This window comes from Lepidochelys kempii, chromosome 1, assembly GCF_965140265.1.
Source record: "Lepidochelys kempii isolate rLepKem1 chromosome 1, rLepKem1.hap2, whole genome shotgun sequence".
Classification (NCBI taxonomy): domain Eukaryota; kingdom Metazoa; phylum Chordata; order Testudines; family Cheloniidae; genus Lepidochelys; species Lepidochelys kempii.
In genome coordinates this window covers 223912215-223932781 of record NC_133256.1, presented here as the reverse complement: position 1 = coordinate 223932781, position 20567 = coordinate 223912215, and the positions used below count along the sequence as shown (strand labels likewise).

The 20567-nt window shown below is 45.0% G+C and overlaps 1 protein-coding gene across 2 annotated transcripts in view; it reads right to left on the bottom strand.

The window, feature by feature from the left end:
- Positions 1-9884: 9884 nt before the first annotated feature.
- Positions 9885-20567, bottom strand: part of LRP6 (LDL receptor related protein 6) — a 299386-nt gene continuing 288703 nt past the window's right edge. Inside the window, exons 23-24 of one of the 2 annotated variants that reach the window (XM_073315572.1) lie at positions 13241-13342; positions 9885-11556 (exon numbers count right to left, since the gene is read on the bottom strand). In XM_073315572.1, the coding sequence (XP_073171673.1) occupies positions 13279-13342 (64 nt within the window). In that variant the 3' untranslated portion in view covers positions 9885-11556; positions 13241-13278. Of the gene's footprint in view, positions 13343-20567 lie in introns of both variants that reach the window. The other variant, XM_073315566.1, reaches the window with a different exon arrangement.

Sequence of the window (20567 nt, the reverse complement as noted above, 5' to 3'; positions counted from 1 at the left end):
ATTAAATCTATCTTACCAAAAAGCCCAGATACAACACCTGATCTTAACCAAATATTGAACAGGAACGTTGCTATCCAGAAAGCTTTCCATTTGGTTAGGTGTGGTATACCCTGTATATTTAAGTAACTGCAGTCCAGTTTCACTGCAAGGTGCACTGAATCACGTATGGCAGAGTGAAGGGGTTTTTAAATGGGCATAGAGTGCCACATCCTGGAATGAGAACAAACCCTTCCCAGTTGGTTTCACATGAAGAAAGACTGGCAATACATCTTCCCCTCAAGCTTTATCCAGCCACATAATGAACTGTTTTTTTCCATACTCTTAGTGGATGTGCTTACAGATTGCAACACGCTGGGTATTTGACTTTTTCCTGCATCAAAGAACAGCAGCAGCAAATATCAGCAAAAGAGAAGATCACCACCCCATCAGTCCTTGAGGTGGCTCTGAAACCCTTGAATACGCAAAGGGTCAGAGGGGGAGGTGCTGAGAAATTCTGGCTTTGTGGCCATGGACCTGAAACTGAAGGGAGAGGGAGCTGTTTTTGTTTGGTTTTAGCTAAAAAACGTGACCCTGTTCAAGGAGACAAGTGGCAGTCCCTTCTCAGGAGCTCAGGCTTGTGCTTAGGTTATGAGGGCAAATACCCTCTGGCTTTAGCCATAGCACACAGAGCTGGCAAACATCTAACCAAGAAAACGCAAGACAAAAAAAAAAGGGGGGGGGGGGAGATTGCGACTGAGAAATGGAGAGGGAAACATCAAAAGGGCATCAGATTTAAAGGAAGTTCCTTACTCTTCACTTGTTTTCTTTCTATTTTCAGATGGTAGAAAGAAAGTTTGCTATTTGTATCACTTGGTACTCTGGCCATGACCATCGTTCATTTCCACTGCTCCAGCTACATGGTTGGGAGAAGGAGGAGGACGACAACTTTTGTATTTAAAGGGCTTTTTTTGCAGTGTTGGTATTCATGTGCTGAGGAGTTTGCCAATTTGGTCCTCACACCCTTGCCACTTGTGGTGGCAAACATGGTGAAATGTCATCATGGGGCTGGTAAAGGGGTGGAAGGTAAGGAATCCTGAACTCACACCTATTTCTCCCAGGGTGAAATTTCACAGAGAAGTTTTTGCCTTTGACAATAATTGGTAACTGACACCTGCAGAGACCAAGAAATAATCCAGATTGCAAAATATTTGAGCTGTGTTTCCACCAGTAAGGAAACATAGCTCAAATATTTTGCAATCTGGATTATTTCTTGGTCTCTGCAGGTGTCAGTTACCAATTATTGTCAAAGGCAAAAACTTCTCTGTGAAATTTCACCCTGGGACAAATAGGTGTGAGTTCAGGATTCCTTACCTTCCACCCCTTTACTGGTGTTGTGAACGTTGGGAATTTTCTTTCACCACAGAACTATGGCATGTGACCCCCCCCCCCATCCCCTTTCAGAGTCCACTTCCTCCATCACATCCTTAATGAAGGATAACTTTGCCAAGGAAGACCCACACAGACACACCAGTAAGAATGAAAGTAGTCTTTGGATGCACAGCAAGCCCTTAGCATAGTGAACTTTTCAGATAAGATCTAAATGGTTTAGGGAGTGGTAGAGCAAGTGCCAAGAGCTGGAGCGTATGACCGAAGAGACTTGCAATATCTGAATTTGAGGAGTCCTTAGTATCTTGGGGGCCAATTTGTTAGAAAAAGACTTCTACAGCAACCGTAGGAAATGGATTCCCTCCTGTCTTGCAGAGGGATCCATATCCCATTTATACTGATAGTTCAGTAGTGTTTTACCAACACTCCATATGGCTTCCATTTTTGGAAGCGTGGCTATCAAGGAAAATTTCGCCCTTTTCACCTCCCTCAGCCCCTGAATTCCCAGTGTAGGATTTGCCAACTGCCACATAGCCCTACTTTCTGCCCACTCCCTAAAAGGAAATTGGAAAAAGGAGAAAGATTTTAAGGAACCCCTTAACCACTGGGTGATGGGCCTTTTCTTCAAATAATGTGACTAAACAGGGCCTCTCCCCTGCTACAAATCTGTACAAGCCAGACCCTTCTGCAAACAGAAGGGGGACAATGCTGCTTGGGCGGGACAGATGGCAGATCTGTAAGCCAATAAGGAAACCTTTTCTCAGTTAAAGTCTCAAATCTTGTGAGGACTATCCATTGAGAAAACACTATTAGGGCCACCTGCATAAACACTAAGTAACTGCAACCATCCCCGATCTCAGATAAATATGGAGCATGCATTCTTCATGATTTCTCTTTATATGACTGCAACCATGTGCAAATCCAGAATGCATTTTTTTAAATGAATCCTACTCTGTTTTTATTGAGGGCTTTTTTTTTTTAAAAAAAAAAAAAAAGTGTGGGGTTAAGGGACTGAATCAAATGAATGTAAAAAAAAAACAAAAAAAAACAAACAAACGCCTATTCTCAGGGCCAGTGAGTTGCAAATAATTTTTAAAAATGCCTGTAATTACATCATCTCAATAAAAAAAATTTGTAATATAAAAATGGGAATGCCAAGTTTGTGTTGAGCTGATCGTTGCGAGATACAGTTTTAAGCTATTATGGTTCCGGTGTGTTGCAACTGCTTTTCCACCAAGGGAATACACACAGAATGCAGCAGCAGTTTTCAATCACAAAAAGAAACCAGCAGGCTTGCCATTGCCAAACCTATGTGGGGAGAGTCTGCTCTTTCATGCTTCCTTTGATTTGCAATTTGAATCCAACCCCTCAGAGCATTCTCTCTGTTCTCTTACTTACTAATGGATCCCACCCCGCTTGTTCATAGATCAAAGTATATACCCCAGTTTTCCTTTGCTGCAGTACAAGCTACTTTGGAGAAGGGCTAGAGAAGGAAAAGGCTGAAGGAACATGAGGAATCGTCATTGCAGCTTTTTTCTATCCAACATCTCAACCGTCATACAGAAAATGAAGCAGTCTGGGGACTCGGATTTCTCCTACAGACTGCTGATGTGCACAAAAAACAGCAGCCAGCTGACCTAGGACCATAACAGCTAATACCCTACACTTTTACCACATGGCAAACCCATTCCCAAAGCTAGTCTCTTGGTCCCTGAGTCCATCAAGGCTAGGGTACTATGAAGGCAAAGTTCAGCCCTGTAGGGCAGACGGTCACCCTCATCTCAATGTGCGGCCACTCTTCTCACTGGGAGTCAGGAGATGTGGGTTCTGCTGCTAGCGCAACCTGTAGTAGGGGCTCTGTCTCCTCACAAGCATCCCCTTGCAGGTCAGTGAAACTCTGCTGTAGCCTGCCTCAGATTCTCCTTAATGGGGTAACGAGGTAACATACACAGCCCAGTCAAGGAAAAGCCAAACACTCTATAGTCCGCTATATCCCTTCAAGAAAACCGTCTGAAAGGGGGCACTTGTACAAGGGCTTCAAGGCTTTTAACTCAGAGTTCACATAAAAATTAAAAGTCCCAAAACAAAAGGTCTCTAATTTTTGCTGTAAGGCCTCAGGCTTCTCCGGTTCCTGGAGAGCTCTGTAATCTTTCCCCCTCCCCTCCCACAGTTTGTTCAGGGTCTCTCCCAGGCCTCCCTGCCTGGAGAGCTTCTACAGTCTCTCTCCTGCTTTTTCAGCGTCTCTCCCAGGTCTCCTTACCCAGAAAGCTTTTGCCTAGTGAAGGCTCCTTAGGAGTGTCCCTGCTCAGAAGCATCCTTTCTCCTCAGGAGCTTGTTTCCAGCTGATCTCTCCAAAGCCTTTGAGTAGGCTCAGGTGTGCCTCATTTAACTGCCTTCCAGCTACTCAGCCAGCTAGATAGCCCCAGGCAGACCTGGGTTGGCCCATTCCCTTCAATGGAGCCAATGACAGACTAGGCATTTGACTCCTTGAAAGGGCAACCTTCCGATACTGCCCCAAACTGCCCATGTGACCTCAGCACAAGTTACCATCTGTAAAATGGGGCTCATAGTGCTTGCATGCCTGTTGACAGGTAATTCATGAATGGTCTTAAAGTGCTTCTCTGGCTAACTGCTACCTTTGATGTCACAGCAGGTTCATTCAGCCAGCTGTGCCTTGTGCTTTCTGGGGTGGGCAGCAGATGTTAAGATAAATTTGTGTGGTGAAGTAGTTCAAGACGGAGAGTTACCCACACACCCCACATAACCATTCTAATCTGGTGTGGAGTGACCTCCAACATATATCTACATACACATGGTTTTGGCAAAAAAAAAAAAAAAAACCCACGCATCTCTGCAGCTAGGGACCCTGCCAAAGCGAGATTCCCTAGGCTGCTCCATGCTTCTGGCCCCAGGCATTGTTTTCTTGCTTTTTAGCCAAGAAGCAAATTTAATTGACACATTAACACAGCCTTTAGGCTGTCGTTTGAAAGCATTTGGAACAGGGGCATGAGCAGCAATTTGGGGATTGTGATTAAGTTTTGGAATGGGAAGGAGATTCAGTGATTTGGGGTCAGGATTAGTTTGAAGGACCAAAAGCTCTCACTTCCTCAGGGAGCTCAGGCCCAGAGCCTCACTGAGAGTTGGGTGCCCAATTCCCACTGATTTCAATGGGAACTAGGCACCTATCTACCTTTGAGGATCTAGGTCTCGGTGCACCTCCCTTTGAGCATCCCAGCCCAGAGAAGGCATACACACTCAACATCTTTATTTTGCTTCTGTAAACTGCTGGTGGAAGGTACCAGCCTGAGAGCTGGGGCTATGAAGTCATCTGCTTATTCGCAAAACACGAATCACATGGGCAGCTGCTGTGGAAGCTCCACCCCCACAACACATTGCCCAGCTCTGACTGGAGGGAACACATATAGGCTCGAGAAGGGCAATCAGTCTCCATGCCCACCAAGCTGTGGTGGGTCCATTGAGCCTGCCAGAGAGGTTGTCAATTATAAGGGTGCTTTTTATGATGTGGACACAAGTATTTCTTACTGGGTTTTTTCCCGACATGCTTTAAAATGGAGACTTGGCATACAAGCCAGCAGCTTCCAAATAAACTATTTCCTTGGAGGTTTATATAGCTTCAGGCCATTTTTATTTCAACTTTAAACCCAAAGCTCTTCTCAGCGACCCAAAAAAGAAACCACCCAGGAAGTGTGTGATTGAATCAGAAGAGAACTCACATTTTCCCAGGTGCTGGAAGCCACAGAACGAGACAGCGTTACTTGCGTCAGTGAATGATTGTTCTCCAGTGAGGTGCATAAACAGTCCAGTACTAAAATGCCCCAGACCTTGGTAAAACTATCCCATTCCTGTGCTGCAGCACCATTTCGTATCCCAGTCCTGTACTCCTACTCATCTACCAGTATGCCTAAATCCTAACGTACCGCCGGGTATGCTATTTCAGTTCCTACCTACCCTCACGACTCTTCCAGCCCGCTTCCATCCTAGGCATCAGTACTGCCACTAATGTAGTCCACTTGTGCACAAATTGGAAATCATACCAAATTTGGGGAGTTACTGTTCATCAGATAAACAAGCATTCACTGATGGTAGGGCTGAACCATCACATGCATTTTCCCTTTTGAGCTAAGAGTTGTTTAAAAGCAGATCATCCCTGCGTCACCACTATGTGTCATCAAGTTCTAGCCCAAACAAATTTCAAGAGTAGCATTCCCAGCACTGAGCCTCACTAAGGTTCTGTTTGGCTGTCTAATATCTATCTTTTCATAGTGTTTTATTACATTACTTTTTTTTACTAGGGTGCACCAATATGCAGAACTACAGAGGGTCAAAAAGTTAAGCATATTCCATGAATGCCTCCAAAAGACACATGCCACTATCAGCCCTAGACCCAGCATAAGGAGGGGGGGAGGGAGAAGAGGCCTGCTCACACTGTGCTCCAGCTATGAACTGGCTTCTTACGGACTGCTGAAGTCAGGAGGGGTTTAGAGCAGGAGGCCCTTGAGCATCACCAGGGAGGCAGGAGAAGAGGGCCAGAGAGCCAGCATTGCCTATGGCCAGAGGCACTGAATATTGAACCAGCACAGCTGAGGATCCAACTTGAAACATCTGAGCCCAGGGCAATGAATAATATTCAGTGAGGAGAACACATTTTGTTCTTTCCAGATCTCCTGTCTTTCTACAGGTTAAGTCAAGTTCTTACATTGAGACAAAAGCTGGGAAGGCACCAACATTCATCAGTTCTAAGGCCAGAAGGGACCACTGTGATCATCTAGTCCAAGGGTGCGCAAACTTTTTGGCCCGAGGGACACATCGAGCTGGGGAAATTGCTTGCAGGGCCACGAATGTAGGGCTGGGGTTGGGGTGCAGGAGTGGGTGCGGTGTGCAGGAAGGGGCCCAGGGCAAGCGGTTGGGGCAGAGGAGGGGTGCAGGGTGTACGAGGGGGCTCAGGGAAGGGGGTGCACCTGCACCGGCTGGCACTGCGTCCTTGTGGCCCCTGGGGGAAGGGGGTAGAGGGCTCCGCACGCCTGTGGGTACCTCCCCCAAAGCGCCCATTGGCCGCGGTTCCCCGTTCTCAGCCAATGGGAGCTTCGGGGGAGGTACCCACAGGCAAGAGCAGCACGCAGAGCTCTCTGGCCCCCCTCCCTCAGTGGCCGGCACCACATCCCCCACTCCCCTAGGGGCTGCAGGGACGTGGTGCCGGCTACTTCCCGGAGCGGTGCGGGGCCCACGGCACCACGGGGGTGGCAAGCCCATGGGCTGGATCCAAAGCCTTGAGGGGCCGGATCCAGCCCGCGGGCCGTAGTTTGCCCACCCCAGATCTAGTCTGACCTCCTGTATAACAGAGCATAGAACTTCTCCAAAATCATTACTTTCTTCCTTCCATCTTCTGCGTGCAGGACATGTTGGTTATTTCCCCACACACACACACAAAAAACAGACATCTGGATGCTAAATGACAAGCTGTCAAATGCCCACTGAAACGTTTGCGTACAAGTATGCATAGCCATGCACGTGCTACTGCTGAGTGAGTTGGGGAACCTGCCACCTGCCAATTTCTTTGGCTAGCCACAATCCTGGATCTAGCGGAGGGAAAGTAATCAGTGAAATTAAGAGGCAACTATTTTTTCCCCTTGTTGCCAGAGTGTTTGTTGTCCTTGCTGTGACATCCCTTGTTTACTTTAAATGAACAAAAAGAACAGGAGTACTTGTGGCACCTTAGAGACTAACCAATTTATTTGAGCATAAGCTTTCGTGAGCTACAGCTCACTTCATCAGATGCATAAAGTGGAAAATACAGTGAGGAGATTTATATACACACAGACCATGAAAAAATGAGTGTCTATCATACACATTGTAAGGAGGTGATCACTTAAGATGAGCTATTACCAGTAGGAGAGTAGGGTGGCGGGAGAGAAAACCTTTTGAAGTGATAATCAAGGTGGGCCATTTCCAACACATTTCCAGGAGTTAACAAGAATGTCTGAGGAACGGTGGTGGGGGGGTGGGATCAGAAATCGAGAGACCAGAGAGATTGAAGTGTTCTCCGACTGGTTTATGAATGTTATAATTCTTGACATCTGATTTGTGTCCATTTATTCTTTTACGTAGAGACTCTGTTTCTGATCTAAAAGTGACTATTCTTCAACAAAAAAACTTTGAAAACAGACTCCAACGAGAGACTGCTGAATTGGAATTAATTTGCAAATTGGATACAATTAACTTAGGCTTGAATAGAGACTGGGAGTGGTTGAGTCATTATACAAAATAAAACTATTTCCCCTTGTTTATTCCTCCCCCCGACTGTTCCTCAGACGTTCTTGTTAACTCCTGGAAATGTGCTGGAAATGGCCCACCTTGATTATCACTTCAAAAGGTTTTCTCTCCCTCCACCCCACTTTCCTGCTGGTAACAGCTCATCTTAAGTGATCACTGTCCTTACAATGGGTATGATAAACACCCATTTTTTCATGGTCTGTGTGTATATAAATCTCCTCACTGTATTTTCCACTGAATGCATCCGATGAAGTGAGCTGTAGCTCACGAAAGCTTATGCTCAAATAAATTGGTTAGTCTCTAAGGTGCAACAAGTCCTCCTTTTCTTTTTGCGAATACAGACCAGCACGGCTGCTACTCTGAAACCTTTAAATGAACACCGTCAATATGTTTTAAAAATAGCTTTCCACAACGGATAAGCCTTTGGAAGCTGGAATGATAGTCTGTTTATTTACAGACTAGTTCTCCCTCCACACACACAGATCATTCTTATCGAGATGTTACCCATGAGCACACAATGGCTTGTTATCATGGGGCTGCTCTGCTAGGCATTAATTTAATTGTCAAATATATATATAACAAATGAAAGAACTGTGCAAACAATGGTAGGTCAAATTTTGGGCATCTCCACATTTAGTTAATCTCTGCCTAAATTTCAGTTTGGCAAATTTATTTTAAAAACATTGGCCCTGATCCTCAGCATGGGTGACTCAGCAAAGCACCATTGATTTCAATTGAGCAAAGCCAATTTACACTGGCTGAGAGCTGATCCAAGACATATTGAATATAAAGACACTTACTGACCAGTCAAATTTCTCATCTCACTCAACTGTTCTCGTGCTGAAGAGCTACAACTGACATTTGAAAGAGAACAAAGCACAATGCCTCATGTAAGACAATAGAGGTCATTATGACTGATATGATCAGTTGCAAAACCTGCAGGAACAAATCAATCTTTCTGCCTCCTGCAGACATCTGTGTGTAAAGTTTTCCAGCATGTAGAAGAGTTGGAAGAACGGCTGAAACAGGAAGAATGACAAAAGTTCAGGAATTAGAATTGATTTAACACTGACTGATAAACAGTATAAGCCTGAGGTCATTGATTTGAAGCCAAACTCTGCTAAATGGGGAATGTTTTCACATTATCCCTTCTCAATGTTCATCAGGGCAAAGGCAGGTAACTGAAGGGAAGGCAGCTCTAACAAGGCAAGTATTGTTCATTGTGATTTCAGAGGAACAGGGGATTCACATCCCCTAAGTCTAAAGTGAGACAAAGACACTAAGTTGGTACAAAGGAATTGGGGGAGTTACAGAAAGAATCTGTGACAGGGGCCACTCACCTCCAGAGTGCCCCCTATTAGCTGAGTGTGGTGCTGCAATTTTTTTCCTGCTCCTGGAACCCCCTGTAGGTTGCTGACCTTACTGAGCAGGTCTTTTTTGAAAAAAAATTTTGAAAAAAAAGGAATCCCTTCCAGGGTAGCAAAGAGCTCACCAAACTGCCTGTCTGCCCTCACCTGGGCCCTTTAAATCCAGCCCTTCATTCAGGCTTCTGAAGGAGCCTTGCCCCCTACTCAGGGCTTAGACCACTTTATTAGTAAGGGAACCCAGGCCCACTCACTACTCCAGGATCCAACCCAGGGACCCTACAAACAGCCACCATTTAGCCTCCTTTAATTCATTACTGCTGCATTCTCTTTGCATCTACCCCTTCCTTACCTTAGGGTTACAGTTCTCCGGTCCTCTCACTCCCAGATCCAGTAAACATAGCCCATTGCACTCATTTGGACAAAGTCCCCTTCCTCACCCCTCTAGTCCCAGCCAAGAAAAGCCCTCACAGCTCCCTTTATCTGAGTCTGCTGGCTCTGATTGGCTGCTTCCGTGCAATCTCTCTAGGCAGACCGGGAAGACCCACCTCTGCTGCTCCTTACTAGCAGTGCAAAGTAAGGCTGGCTCCCAGAGTTAAGGATTGGAGTGATCTAGCAGATCACCGGTCCAGATAACACCAGAGGGGAACATCACACATAGCCATTGAATTTCATCCAGTTACCCCTGCACTGAGCCTGGTAACTTGTGTTTGGCGAAAGCATATCTTCCAGAGAAGAATCCAGTCATAATCTGAAGAGCTCAGAGATGGAGAATCCACCACTTCCACTGGTGTTTTCTTCCACTGGTTAAAAAAAACAAGGAGGACTTGTGGCACCTTAGAGACTAACAAATTTATTTGGGCATAAGCTTTCGTGGGCTAAAACCCACTTCATCGGATGTATGCAGTGGAAAATACAGTAGGAAGATATATATCCATAGAGAACATGAAAAAATGCATGTTGCCATACCAACTGTAAAGAGAGTGATCAATTAAGGTGGGCTATTATCAGCAGGAGGAAAAAAATCTTTTGTAGTGATAATCAGGCTGGCCCATTCCAAACAGTGGACAAGAAGGTGTGAGTAACAGTAGGGGGAAAATTAGCATGGGGAAATAGTTTTTACTTTGTGTAACGACCCATCCACACCCAGTCTTTATTCAAGCCTAATTTAATCGTGTCCAGTTTGCAAATTAATTCCAATTCTGCAGTTTCTCATTGGCGTCTGTTTCTGAAGTTTTTTTATTGGAGAATTTCCACTTTTAGGTCTGAAATTGAATGACCAGGGAGGTTAAAGTGTTCTCCAACTGGTTTATGAATGTTATAATTCTTGACGTCTGATTTGTGTCCATTTATTCTTTTGCGTAGAGACTGTCCAGTTTGGCCAATATACATGGCAGAGGGGCATTGCTGGCACATGATGGCATATATCACATTGGTAGATGCGCAGGTGAACGAGCCTCTGATAGTGTCGCTGATGTGATTAGTCCTATGATGGTGTCCCCTGAATAGATATGTGGGCAGAGTTGGCAAAGGGTTTTGTTGAAAGGATAGGTTCCTCGGTTGGTGTTTTTGTTGTGTGGCGTGTAGTTGCTGGTGAGTATTTGCTTCAGGTTGGGGGGCTGTCTGTATGCAAGGACTGGCCTGTCTCCCAAGATCAGGGAGAGTGAGGGATCGTCCTTCAGGATAGGTTGTAGATCCTTGATGATGCACTGGAGAGGTTTTAGTTGGGGGCTGAAGGTGACAGCCAGTGGCGTTCTGTTACTTTCTTTGTTGGGTCTGTCCTGGAGTAGGTGACTTCTGGGTACTCTTCTGGCTCTGTCCATCTGTTTCTTCACTGTTAAAAAGTTGTGGCTAATTTCCAATTTCAATTGCCAGCCATTGGTTCTTGTTAAGTCTTTATCCCTAGACTAATGAGCCTTTAGTAACCAGTGAAGGTACGTAGTCACTGTAATCAAGTCACTTCTCAACCTTCTTTTTGATAAGCTAAACAAATTGAGCTCTGTAGGTCTCTCACTGTAAGGCATTTTCTCCAACTCTCAAGTCACTTGTGTGCCTCTTTTCTGCAATTTCTCCAGTATTTCAACCTCCTTTTTAAAAGGAAGGAATGGAATCTCCATTATGCAGCACTTTTTCTGGAAATTGTGGTTCTAGCCTGAAAGAACCGAAAGGTTTTCCCACTTAGGAACAGCCCTATTGCTAGAGAATACCACAGGGCAATTATACAATAGCTGTGCAGAGGTGGAAAGGCTTATACATCCGTCAGTGGCTTTTTCCTATTTCCTTTCTGGCAGTTCTTCATGTCCTTAGACAGAATGTCGGGGACAACTTTTGACAGGCAAAGGATCCCACCACTCCTCGCTCCATCCCAAACAGACTCCAGTAATGGCCCCTTCTCCATATCCACCCATAAAGTTACAGCGGAAGAACACAGCAAGAATAAATAGTTGCAGCTGATTTCCATACGGTCAGCCAGGCGCCGCCCTGTGTCCGCTTCCTAAAACCAAGCCACTCCAACCTCAATATTTCCTTGATACTCCTAGAACACAGACAAGGAAAACCAGACAGGGCTAGAGTTCCAGCATTACCAATCCCAAGCACTTAGGTGAAATCCTGGCCCCACTGAAGTGAAGGGGAGTTTTGTTATTGACTTCAGTGACTTCAGGAAGTAACTCCCTATATTTGATAGGTACTGGACTGACACCCTGGAGTCCTGCTATTTAACCACTCAGCAAATACTGACAGCATGGGCAGCAGCTATGCAACTTTCCCCACACTGCCCTGTATTCTTGCTCAGCTGTAGTTTAGTCTGTGGATAGACAGTGTAGAATTATGAAAAATGTCTATAACCAAACCCCAACCAGGTGAAACTTGGATCTTTGAAATCTGACCCAAAAACACAAACGTCAGCCCAGGTTCAGCGAAAGGGCTGCAAATTTTTCAAACACCCAGAAGCCGAATTTTGAGGTTTGGATCAAAACGAAAAGGAATTCTGGTTTGACTGTGTTTGGATGTGAGTTTATTTGCACACTGATACACAAGGGCAAGCAAGGCATCTGAACTGAGCATAGGTTCTCATGAAGTCTCATGAACCCAATCCACTTAGAGAGGACTTGATTGCCCTGGGCTGTCAAGTCAAATGCTTTTCACCAGCATTAAAATTCACACACAAACTGTAAAAGATTATAGCAAAGTTTTTTAAAAGTGGGTTCCTAAAGTTAAGTTGCTGAGTCCATATTTAGGCATGAAAATAATTGGTCTGACTTTCAAAAGGACTGAGCCTCCAACAGCTCCCACAAAGATCAACGAGAGCTTCTCGTTGCATAGTGCTTTTGGAAATCAGCCATTTATTTGGGCTCTTAAGTCCATATAATAAGCACCTATCTTTAGGCAACCACTGCACCCCAACATCCTATATCTGTCTTAATTGCTCAGGTTTCCCATCTTACTGTCAGATCTTTTGCTGCCAGTTTCCCCTGGCAGAAAGCCAACATACAGTGTCTTAAAAAATAGTCAGTAGAGCCCTCACACTATTAGCCACCTGCTCAAATGGCCCTGCTGACGTACTGGAAGGTGGCATCCGCAAAGACACCTGGGTAGAGGAATGAGTAGAAAGGTTATCGGACCCAGCAATGCACCACTGCAGCATGGCTGGGAGCTGGAGGACTGACCACGCTACACCAGCCCAATTGTGAGAGCACATCCCAAGGGCTGTTCACCAGCAGTGGAGAGCTTGGCTTTGCTGCGTGTTTAGTTTCTGTCAGTATTTATGGAGTGATTATGTACCAAATCAGGCAAGTGTACCAAGTGGCATCATCCTTACTGACTGGGACTGTGCCTATTTCACTTTCTCACAGTAAAAGCCTTTGTCACTCTGAATGCTAAACCCTGCTGTTCCTGGTGTCAGCTGCTTCATCGTTCCAAATCCCTCCAGGGCCTGCAGGTGTATAATGATGCACATATATGCAGTATGATATTTACAAGACACACACTGATGTTTCAGGAATCTTGAAAACGGACATCAAACAAATCCCTGAAGTTCCTGGTGCAACTGCATGGAACCAGCACTGCTGCTTTTTGTGTGTGCGGTGACATACAAAGTTGGTTCCCTTAAGTCCCTTGCCCCAACTAAAATAAAAGACTGCAGGGGAGGTGATTTTTCCTGTTCCGGAACAGGTTTTACACTGTCAACAATGTTCGTGTCAGTTCTTCCCACAACTCACTGTGAGCTAGTTTCTCCAGCAACTCCATCTCCTGATATTCATATACCCTGACTTTCCTCTTCGGCGTGCAACACACCCACATCCTGAGAGGGATGAACCATTCTATATTGGATAAAGAAAGGAATTAGGAGTTAACAGGTTTGGGTTCTGTCCCACTCTCTGCCATGGTATTCCAGCGTGAACATGGGCAGCCCTCTGTTCCCCAGTTTCCCCAGCTGTAAAATGGGAGATGATCGTTATCTGGCTAACAGGGGTCTTGTAAGGTTAAAGGTGCTTTCAGATCCTCAGAGGGAAGGAGTTATAGAAATGCAAAATATTATCTTGAGGAATGATTTGTTATTCCAATATGAAATATGTTCCTGGACCTCTTCAAACCCAGGGTCAAACTCATTACCTTGCAAACTTTTTAATAGTTAAGTGCAGGACACCAAATCTTGCTTTGATCTGTACCATGCACAGGTTCTCTGGCACACAAAGAGGATTGTAATACCTCTAAAGGAAACAGGAGGCTAGTTAGCTATAGATGAATAATAACTGGGCATTTGTCTAACAGCTTCTGTGCTGATGAATAATTGAAATCTTTATTACAGTTGAAGCACACACACAAAAAAATGCTCCAGCCAATCCTAGTGGTACAGCAGCTGTTTCAAGCAGGGAGAATGCTGATCATATAAAGATCTTTTCCTTTGGTTCCTAAATGTCTCTGCTGGGTTTGGGATGCTCAGATGGCTAAAGGCAAAGCAACAATGGATGCTAACGCTACTTTTTTATCCTAATGTCTGATACTATGTGATACAGTCATTTTAAGGTGACATTAGGTCTAGGAAATGGTGAACCAGTCTGGAATTAGCCAAAGTATCATGCTCCAGGCCATCAAGTGATCAGCAAGGGGTCAGGAGGAAGTCCCTCCCTCAGAGCAGAACACCACAGGCATTAGGCATGGGGCTGAAGCATGGATCTCTGATGTCATTGGCAGGATGGAGAATTCTGGAGGTGCAGGTGGTAAAGAAACCAACATTTTTTCACTTAGTTCAAAAATTTTCACTACATTTTTCAGGTTTTCCACGAAACAAAATAGTTTCAGGTTTTGGATTTCACAAAATTTAAAAAAGAAAAGAAATCATTTTGTCCCACACAAAAAAGTCACCCAAACCCAACATTTTCATTTGGGTCAAAAAGCCATTTTTCAGGAAACAAAAAAGAAAGTTTAAAAGAAAAATGTTCAACCAGCCTGTCCTGGGGGAACAGCGGAGAAAGCAGCAAAATCTCTTGAACCTGTGAGCCTGTAGGGACCTACACATCACTAAGTGTGTGGAGCTGGTTAGTGCCGAAGACTGACAGTCCTGGTTCGGGAGTGGCTATTGGTTCATTTCTTAAAGTGCCATTCCTGTGTTTTTGATTTGAGAAGTTGTCAAGGTTCCTTCCTCGCTCTGAACTCTAGGGTAAAGATGTGGGGACCTGCATGAAAACCCCCTAAGCTTATTTTTACCAGCTTAGGTTAAAACTTCCCCAAGGTACAAACTATTTTACCTTTTGTCCTTGGACTTTATTGCTGCCACCACCAAGCGTCTAACAAATATATAACAGGGAAAGAGCCCGCTTGGAAACATCTTTCCCCCCAAAATCCTCCCCAAACCCTACATCCCCTTTCCTGGGGAAGGCTTGATAAAAATCCTCACCAATTTGCATCGGTGAACACAGACCCAAACCCTTGGATCTTAAGAACAATGAAAAAGCAATTAGGTTCTTAAAAGAAGAATTTTAATTGAAGTAAAAGAATCACCTCTGTAAAATCAGGGTGGTAAATACCTTACAGGGTAATCAGATTCGAAACATAGAGAATCCCTCTAGGCAAAGCCTTAAGTTACAAAAAGACACAAAAACAGGAATATATATTCCATCCAGCACAGCTTATTTTATCAGCCATTTAAACAAAACAGAATCTAACGCATATCTGACTAGATTACTTACTAAGTTCTAAGACTCCATTCCTTTTCTGTTCCTGGCAAAAAAACAACACACACAGACAGAGAGAACCTTTGTTTCTCCCCCCCCCCCAGCTTTTAAAGTATCTTGTCGCCTCACTGGTCATTTTGGTCAGGTGCCAGCAAGGTTGTCTTAGCTTCTTAACCCTTTACAGGTGAAAGGGTTTTTCCTCTGGCCAGGAGGGATTTAAAGGTGTTTACACTTCCCTTTATATTTATGACAGAAGTTCTGAGATAATCTGCTCTTTCTAGGTTTCAGAGTAGCAGCCGTGTTAGTCTGTATCTGTAAAAAGAACAGGAGGACTTGTAGCACCTTAGAGACTAACAAATTTATTAGAGCATAAGCTTTCCTGGGCTACTGCACACTTCGTCAGATGCACAGAATGGAACATATAGTAAGAAGATATAGATATAGATACATACAGAGAAGGTGGAAGATGCCATACAAACTGTAAGAGGCTAATTAGTTAAGATGAGCTATTATCAGCGGGAGAAAAAAACTTTTGTAGTGATAATCAAGATGACCCATTTAGACAGTTTGTATGGCAACTTCCACCTTATCTAAAAAAGAAAAGGAGGACTTGTGGCACCTTAGAGACTAACAAATTTATCTGAGCATAAGATTTCGTGAGCTACAGCTCACTTCATCGGACGCATGGATCACGAAAGCTTATGCTCAAATAAATCTGTTAGTCTCTAAGGTGCCACAAGTACTGCTTTTCTTTTTGCGGATACAGACTAACACGGCTGCTACTCTGAAACCTTCCACCTTCTCTGTATGTATATATATTTATATCTTCTTACTCTATGTTCCATTCTATGCATCCGATGAAGTGGGCTGTAGTCCACGAAAGCTTATGCTCTAATAAATTTGTTAGTCTCTAAGGTGCCACAAGTATTCCTGTTCTTTTTGCTCTTTCTAGTTCATTGTTACATATTTATTCCAATTCTGATCAGTTTGTTTTGTTTTAAAGTGTGTCACCATCCTCTGTCCTGGCCACATTTGCAAATAACCAATAAATAATTAGCACAGAAGCCATAAAATAATAAAAAGAAAAGGAGTACTTGTGGCACCTTAGAGACTAACCAATTTATTTGAGCATGAGCTTTCGTGAGCTACAGCTCTCTGAATCCTGCCAGATCACCCCCTTTCAACTTCACTTTCCCCACTATGTGTCCCTCACCCCCGCCCCCCAGGAAAAGCACAGCAGAATACATAGGTCTTGCAGTGTGACCTGAAGGTCAGTGGATTTGGGCTCTGGCAAACTGAGGCAGGGAGCTAGTTCCACAGCTGAGAATCCTGCAGTGGGAAACATCTCCATTACAAGTCAAACAAGAGGGTGTTAACTCAAGCTTCTTGATGGGTCTCCACTGCCATGATAGCCATGAGGAGAGAGGTGATCTGTGGGTTAACCAAGGCCCAAACTATTTTGAGGCATTACAAGTTAAATCTTAAATTGCCCAGAAACAAAATGGTAGCTAGTACAAGTCATGGAGCACTGACTTACTCCCTATGAGTCTTTTGCATCAACAGAAATTACAAGGAGGTGTAAAGGCACAGCTCCATATGCAGCATGTTACAATAATTCCATCCTGAGGTGACAAAGAAATTGCCCATTGTGGCCAGGTCTGCACCTGAAAGAATATGATGCAACCTGTTGGCTAAGCAGTTGTTAAATGCCATCTTGGCCACAGCTGCTACCTCCAGGAGCAGCTGCAGATCCAACAGGGACTCAAGGTTGCAAACTGGATTACAAACAGTAGGTAGCTGGAGGCAGCTGGTTTTCCATCTCTGCCAAATCCTGTGACTAATTCCCTCAACCAACCAGCATAACCTCAGTCTTATCTTGATTGACTGCTGGTAATATCTTTCCAACACCTTTAGTCTCAAGTGTCATTATGGTAACCCTAAAACATTGCCATTAGTTCCTCTAGTGCATTGTGAATTTCTTGCTCCCATGCAGTTCTGGTGGGTTACCTCCCCCTTAAGCTGCCATCCCCCGCATTTTCTTTGCATGGATCTGTTCTAATTGCGTGGTGCCTCATTCAAGGCACCTCATCTCAGAGTAGGTCTGCCTGGATAACTGAATTCCAAGGCCTTGGAATGCTGCTTTCACATCACAGAATAATAAACAGCTGCCTTGCCATTTAAATGGATGTGGACAGCTGGCTGATGTCCTTCAGAAGAGCTCCATTCTGAACAATCATTTTTGCAAAACATTGCATGGCTTTTGACTGCAGACTTAGCCATTATTTTCTCTCTGATGGTTAGTTACTTTCCTTTGAGGGGATGACAATCATGCTTAGCAAACAGGTTAGTAGCCAACATCTTGTAGCCCTGCCTCTACTTTCATGAAGTCTATTGCTGTCACTCATGATGCTGGGGTTGGTATCTTTCATGGCCTGCAACCATGCAAGAGACACGACTGATGGTCAGGGCAAAAGGAATTCTGAGAAGGTGTCAGATAGCACAGGGACTGTATTGCCCATTTATAAACTAGCTGCTTCCTTTCTATTACAGACACTTTTTCCCCAAGGAAAAAGATTTCTTCTCAAATAAGCAATGGGGTGTCGTCCACTATTGTTCTCCTGAGATAGGCCAGACCCAAACCCAGCCTCAGAGACATCCATTTCAGGATAAAGTCTTTGGAGAAGACAGTTTGTTACAGTACAGGGTCTTTCTGATTTCTCCAAACACATGCTAGACTCCACTTTGCTTTCCTGGGGACTTTGTCTTTCTCTTTCAGATCACTCAGAAACTCTGCTTTTTCTTCCTGGATGAGAACCTAGTCACAGAAATCAATGGTTTTGTCACCTCCAGACTGGGCTGCTTTCACTCACTGTATCTAAAAGCTCCTATTGCGGCTGCCAGCCTCCTCTACTATTTAGGCTTGGGGAGCACATCAAGTCTGAGCAGGTGTAAGCGGGGGAATGGTCCCACTATTGTGGGAAACTTTCCTGGCTTATACATTACCATGGTGAAATGGGCTAACTCCCACTTCCTTTAACTAGAGGCCTGCCTGACCTCAAGGGCTCCCCTTCCACTCTCCTGTGTGGCAGAGGCCTCGTAACCCCAACAAGGCTGGGCAAGGGTTAGAGTGTCCCCACTCCAGGATGCTCTCTCTGCACTGGATGCTTCCCTGACCCACTGATCATTACATACAGTTCAAAGCAAATAAAATTTATTAAACAGCAATCGATTAAAAAAAAAGGAAGAAATGGGAAAGGTTAAAGGAAAACATGTCACCCCGCTCTGCGGCATGGGGACATCACAACCAGCGACTCTGCAATATAAGGGAAGATCAGTCTGTTCCTTACAAGTCCCAGGCCTCCTTCTCAGGCCCTGGCTGTGCTGTAGGGATGCTGTGGGTTGGACACTTTCTCTGGCGGTGGCCACACACCTTCAGGCTCTAGGTGGCAGGACCCTTCTTCCCAGTGTTGCCCCCGCCCCGTCGGGGTTACGATCCCCCTCCAAGTCTGGCCTGCAGGGCGTCTTGGCTGGGGGCATCTCCCTGCACTGGGCCCGCTGCCCAGGGTCCCCCTCGCTCTCCCTAGCTGCTCACTGCAACTGACTCTGGACTGCTCCAGCCCCAGCCCCAGCCCCAGCTCCACTCTGCCTCAGCTTTGATGCTGCTGCTGCTCTGCCTCCGGCTCCCTGGGCTGCTTCTCTGGCCCCTCTGGCTCTGGTTGCTACAACTCTCCTCCCAGCGCAGGTCTGCTCTCCGGGCTGCTTTTGTGACTCTGCTCCCAGCTCAGCTTGGGCCCCCGCTCTCTCCTTAGCTCAGCCGCACTCTGTCTGACCCAAGCAATTCCAACTCAATGGCTTCTCCCCATTGTTCCTGGGGACTGTCAGTCTCAGGGTCCTGATTTCCCATTAACCCTTCCCCTTACTTTTGGTACTGGGAGCTAGCCAACCAAAGAAAAAACCCCACTGAGTTTTAGTAAGGGGCCAACAGTCCCCTTACACGTGCATAGTGTGAATGATGTCATAAGCTGTCTGTAATCATCCAAGTGGTATGTGTATTTCTGATGATTTCCATTTCCTGTGTCTATTCTTCCTAGCAGTCACCACATAAATCTTATTTGGCTTCTTGCTCAGTGTTGGGGGTCCAAGAGCAGTGCAGGGACATTTTTGCATTTGGCAACAGGTAGGCACCACATTTGGCACCATAAACTAATGAAATAGCTGCCTTTTGAAACTGAAACGCCTACGGCTCCATTTCAGAACACCCATGCAGCTGGGACATTCAGAGTAGGGACCAAATTTTCTGAACTTTTGGCCCGCCCACCCACCGTTCTGAAAATTCCATACTGAATACTCCAATTCCCTGCTGTGCGCTACCTTTGAAAATTGCCCTAGATTTGACTTACTTGAGATTACACTCTGACTCAGTGACAGAGCCAAGAATGCAAGCAAGGGCTCCCAGTCCCATACTGCAGCTACTGTATTCCCTCATTTAAACATATCGTGTGCATTCATTCTTTTAAAATTGTTTTCTGCTTATGTTTTTGCACCACGGTCTATACATACAGATCTTTGCTTGCATAAACCTTCAGAAGCTTCAATCTCCTGCTCAGTAAGCCCCACAGAAAAACACAGGCATGTGTCAAAAACAAATTGCCTTCCTTAAATTCTCCTTCTTCCCTTACGAAAACAATTTGCTAGGCAAGAGGATTATTGCAATAGGTGTCTGGCATTCTCCCCTCCCACATATTTCTCTCTCTTATCCAACCTGCATATTTTGTCTTTCCACCAAAGCCACTATGTCAGGAGCAATTTTAATAGAGTTCAGGCCCCTAGAGAAGTAACCTAAACAACAAGGCATGTATCTATAAAAATGCAGCAATCAAGTGCTTCGTTTTCAGAAACAGAAGAGAGTCATATGTGACCTTTGAATTGGCTTTCAGGGCAGCAACAGAACTGGCTATGCTCTGCAGGCAGGCAGCCCTAGCAACAATGGAATAGCTAGTGTCACTGATGCATGCTGTTCTTCCAGCTTTGGTGGAGGTGGAAGAGGGTGCTCAGAAGCCAGCTATGCAATGCAGGAGATGAAGACAAAGGAGAAAGCACTTTATAGAAGCTACTGGTGCGTGCGCTCACCTAAGAAGGGGATTCTGGATGACAATGTAGTTCTAAAACAGCCTGTGATTCCTTGACTAGGTATCTTCTTGTTCCCCAAAGCACCTTGCAAATAAAATGGACAAGAGCCTCCGCTGGTGTAAATTGGTATATCTCCATTGAAGTCAAACTCAGTGCACTTAACAGGACATGCTTTGATGGGCCCAAAGCATAATGATGGGATCCTACCTTCCCTGAATGTTGGGGGGATTTGGGGATAAGC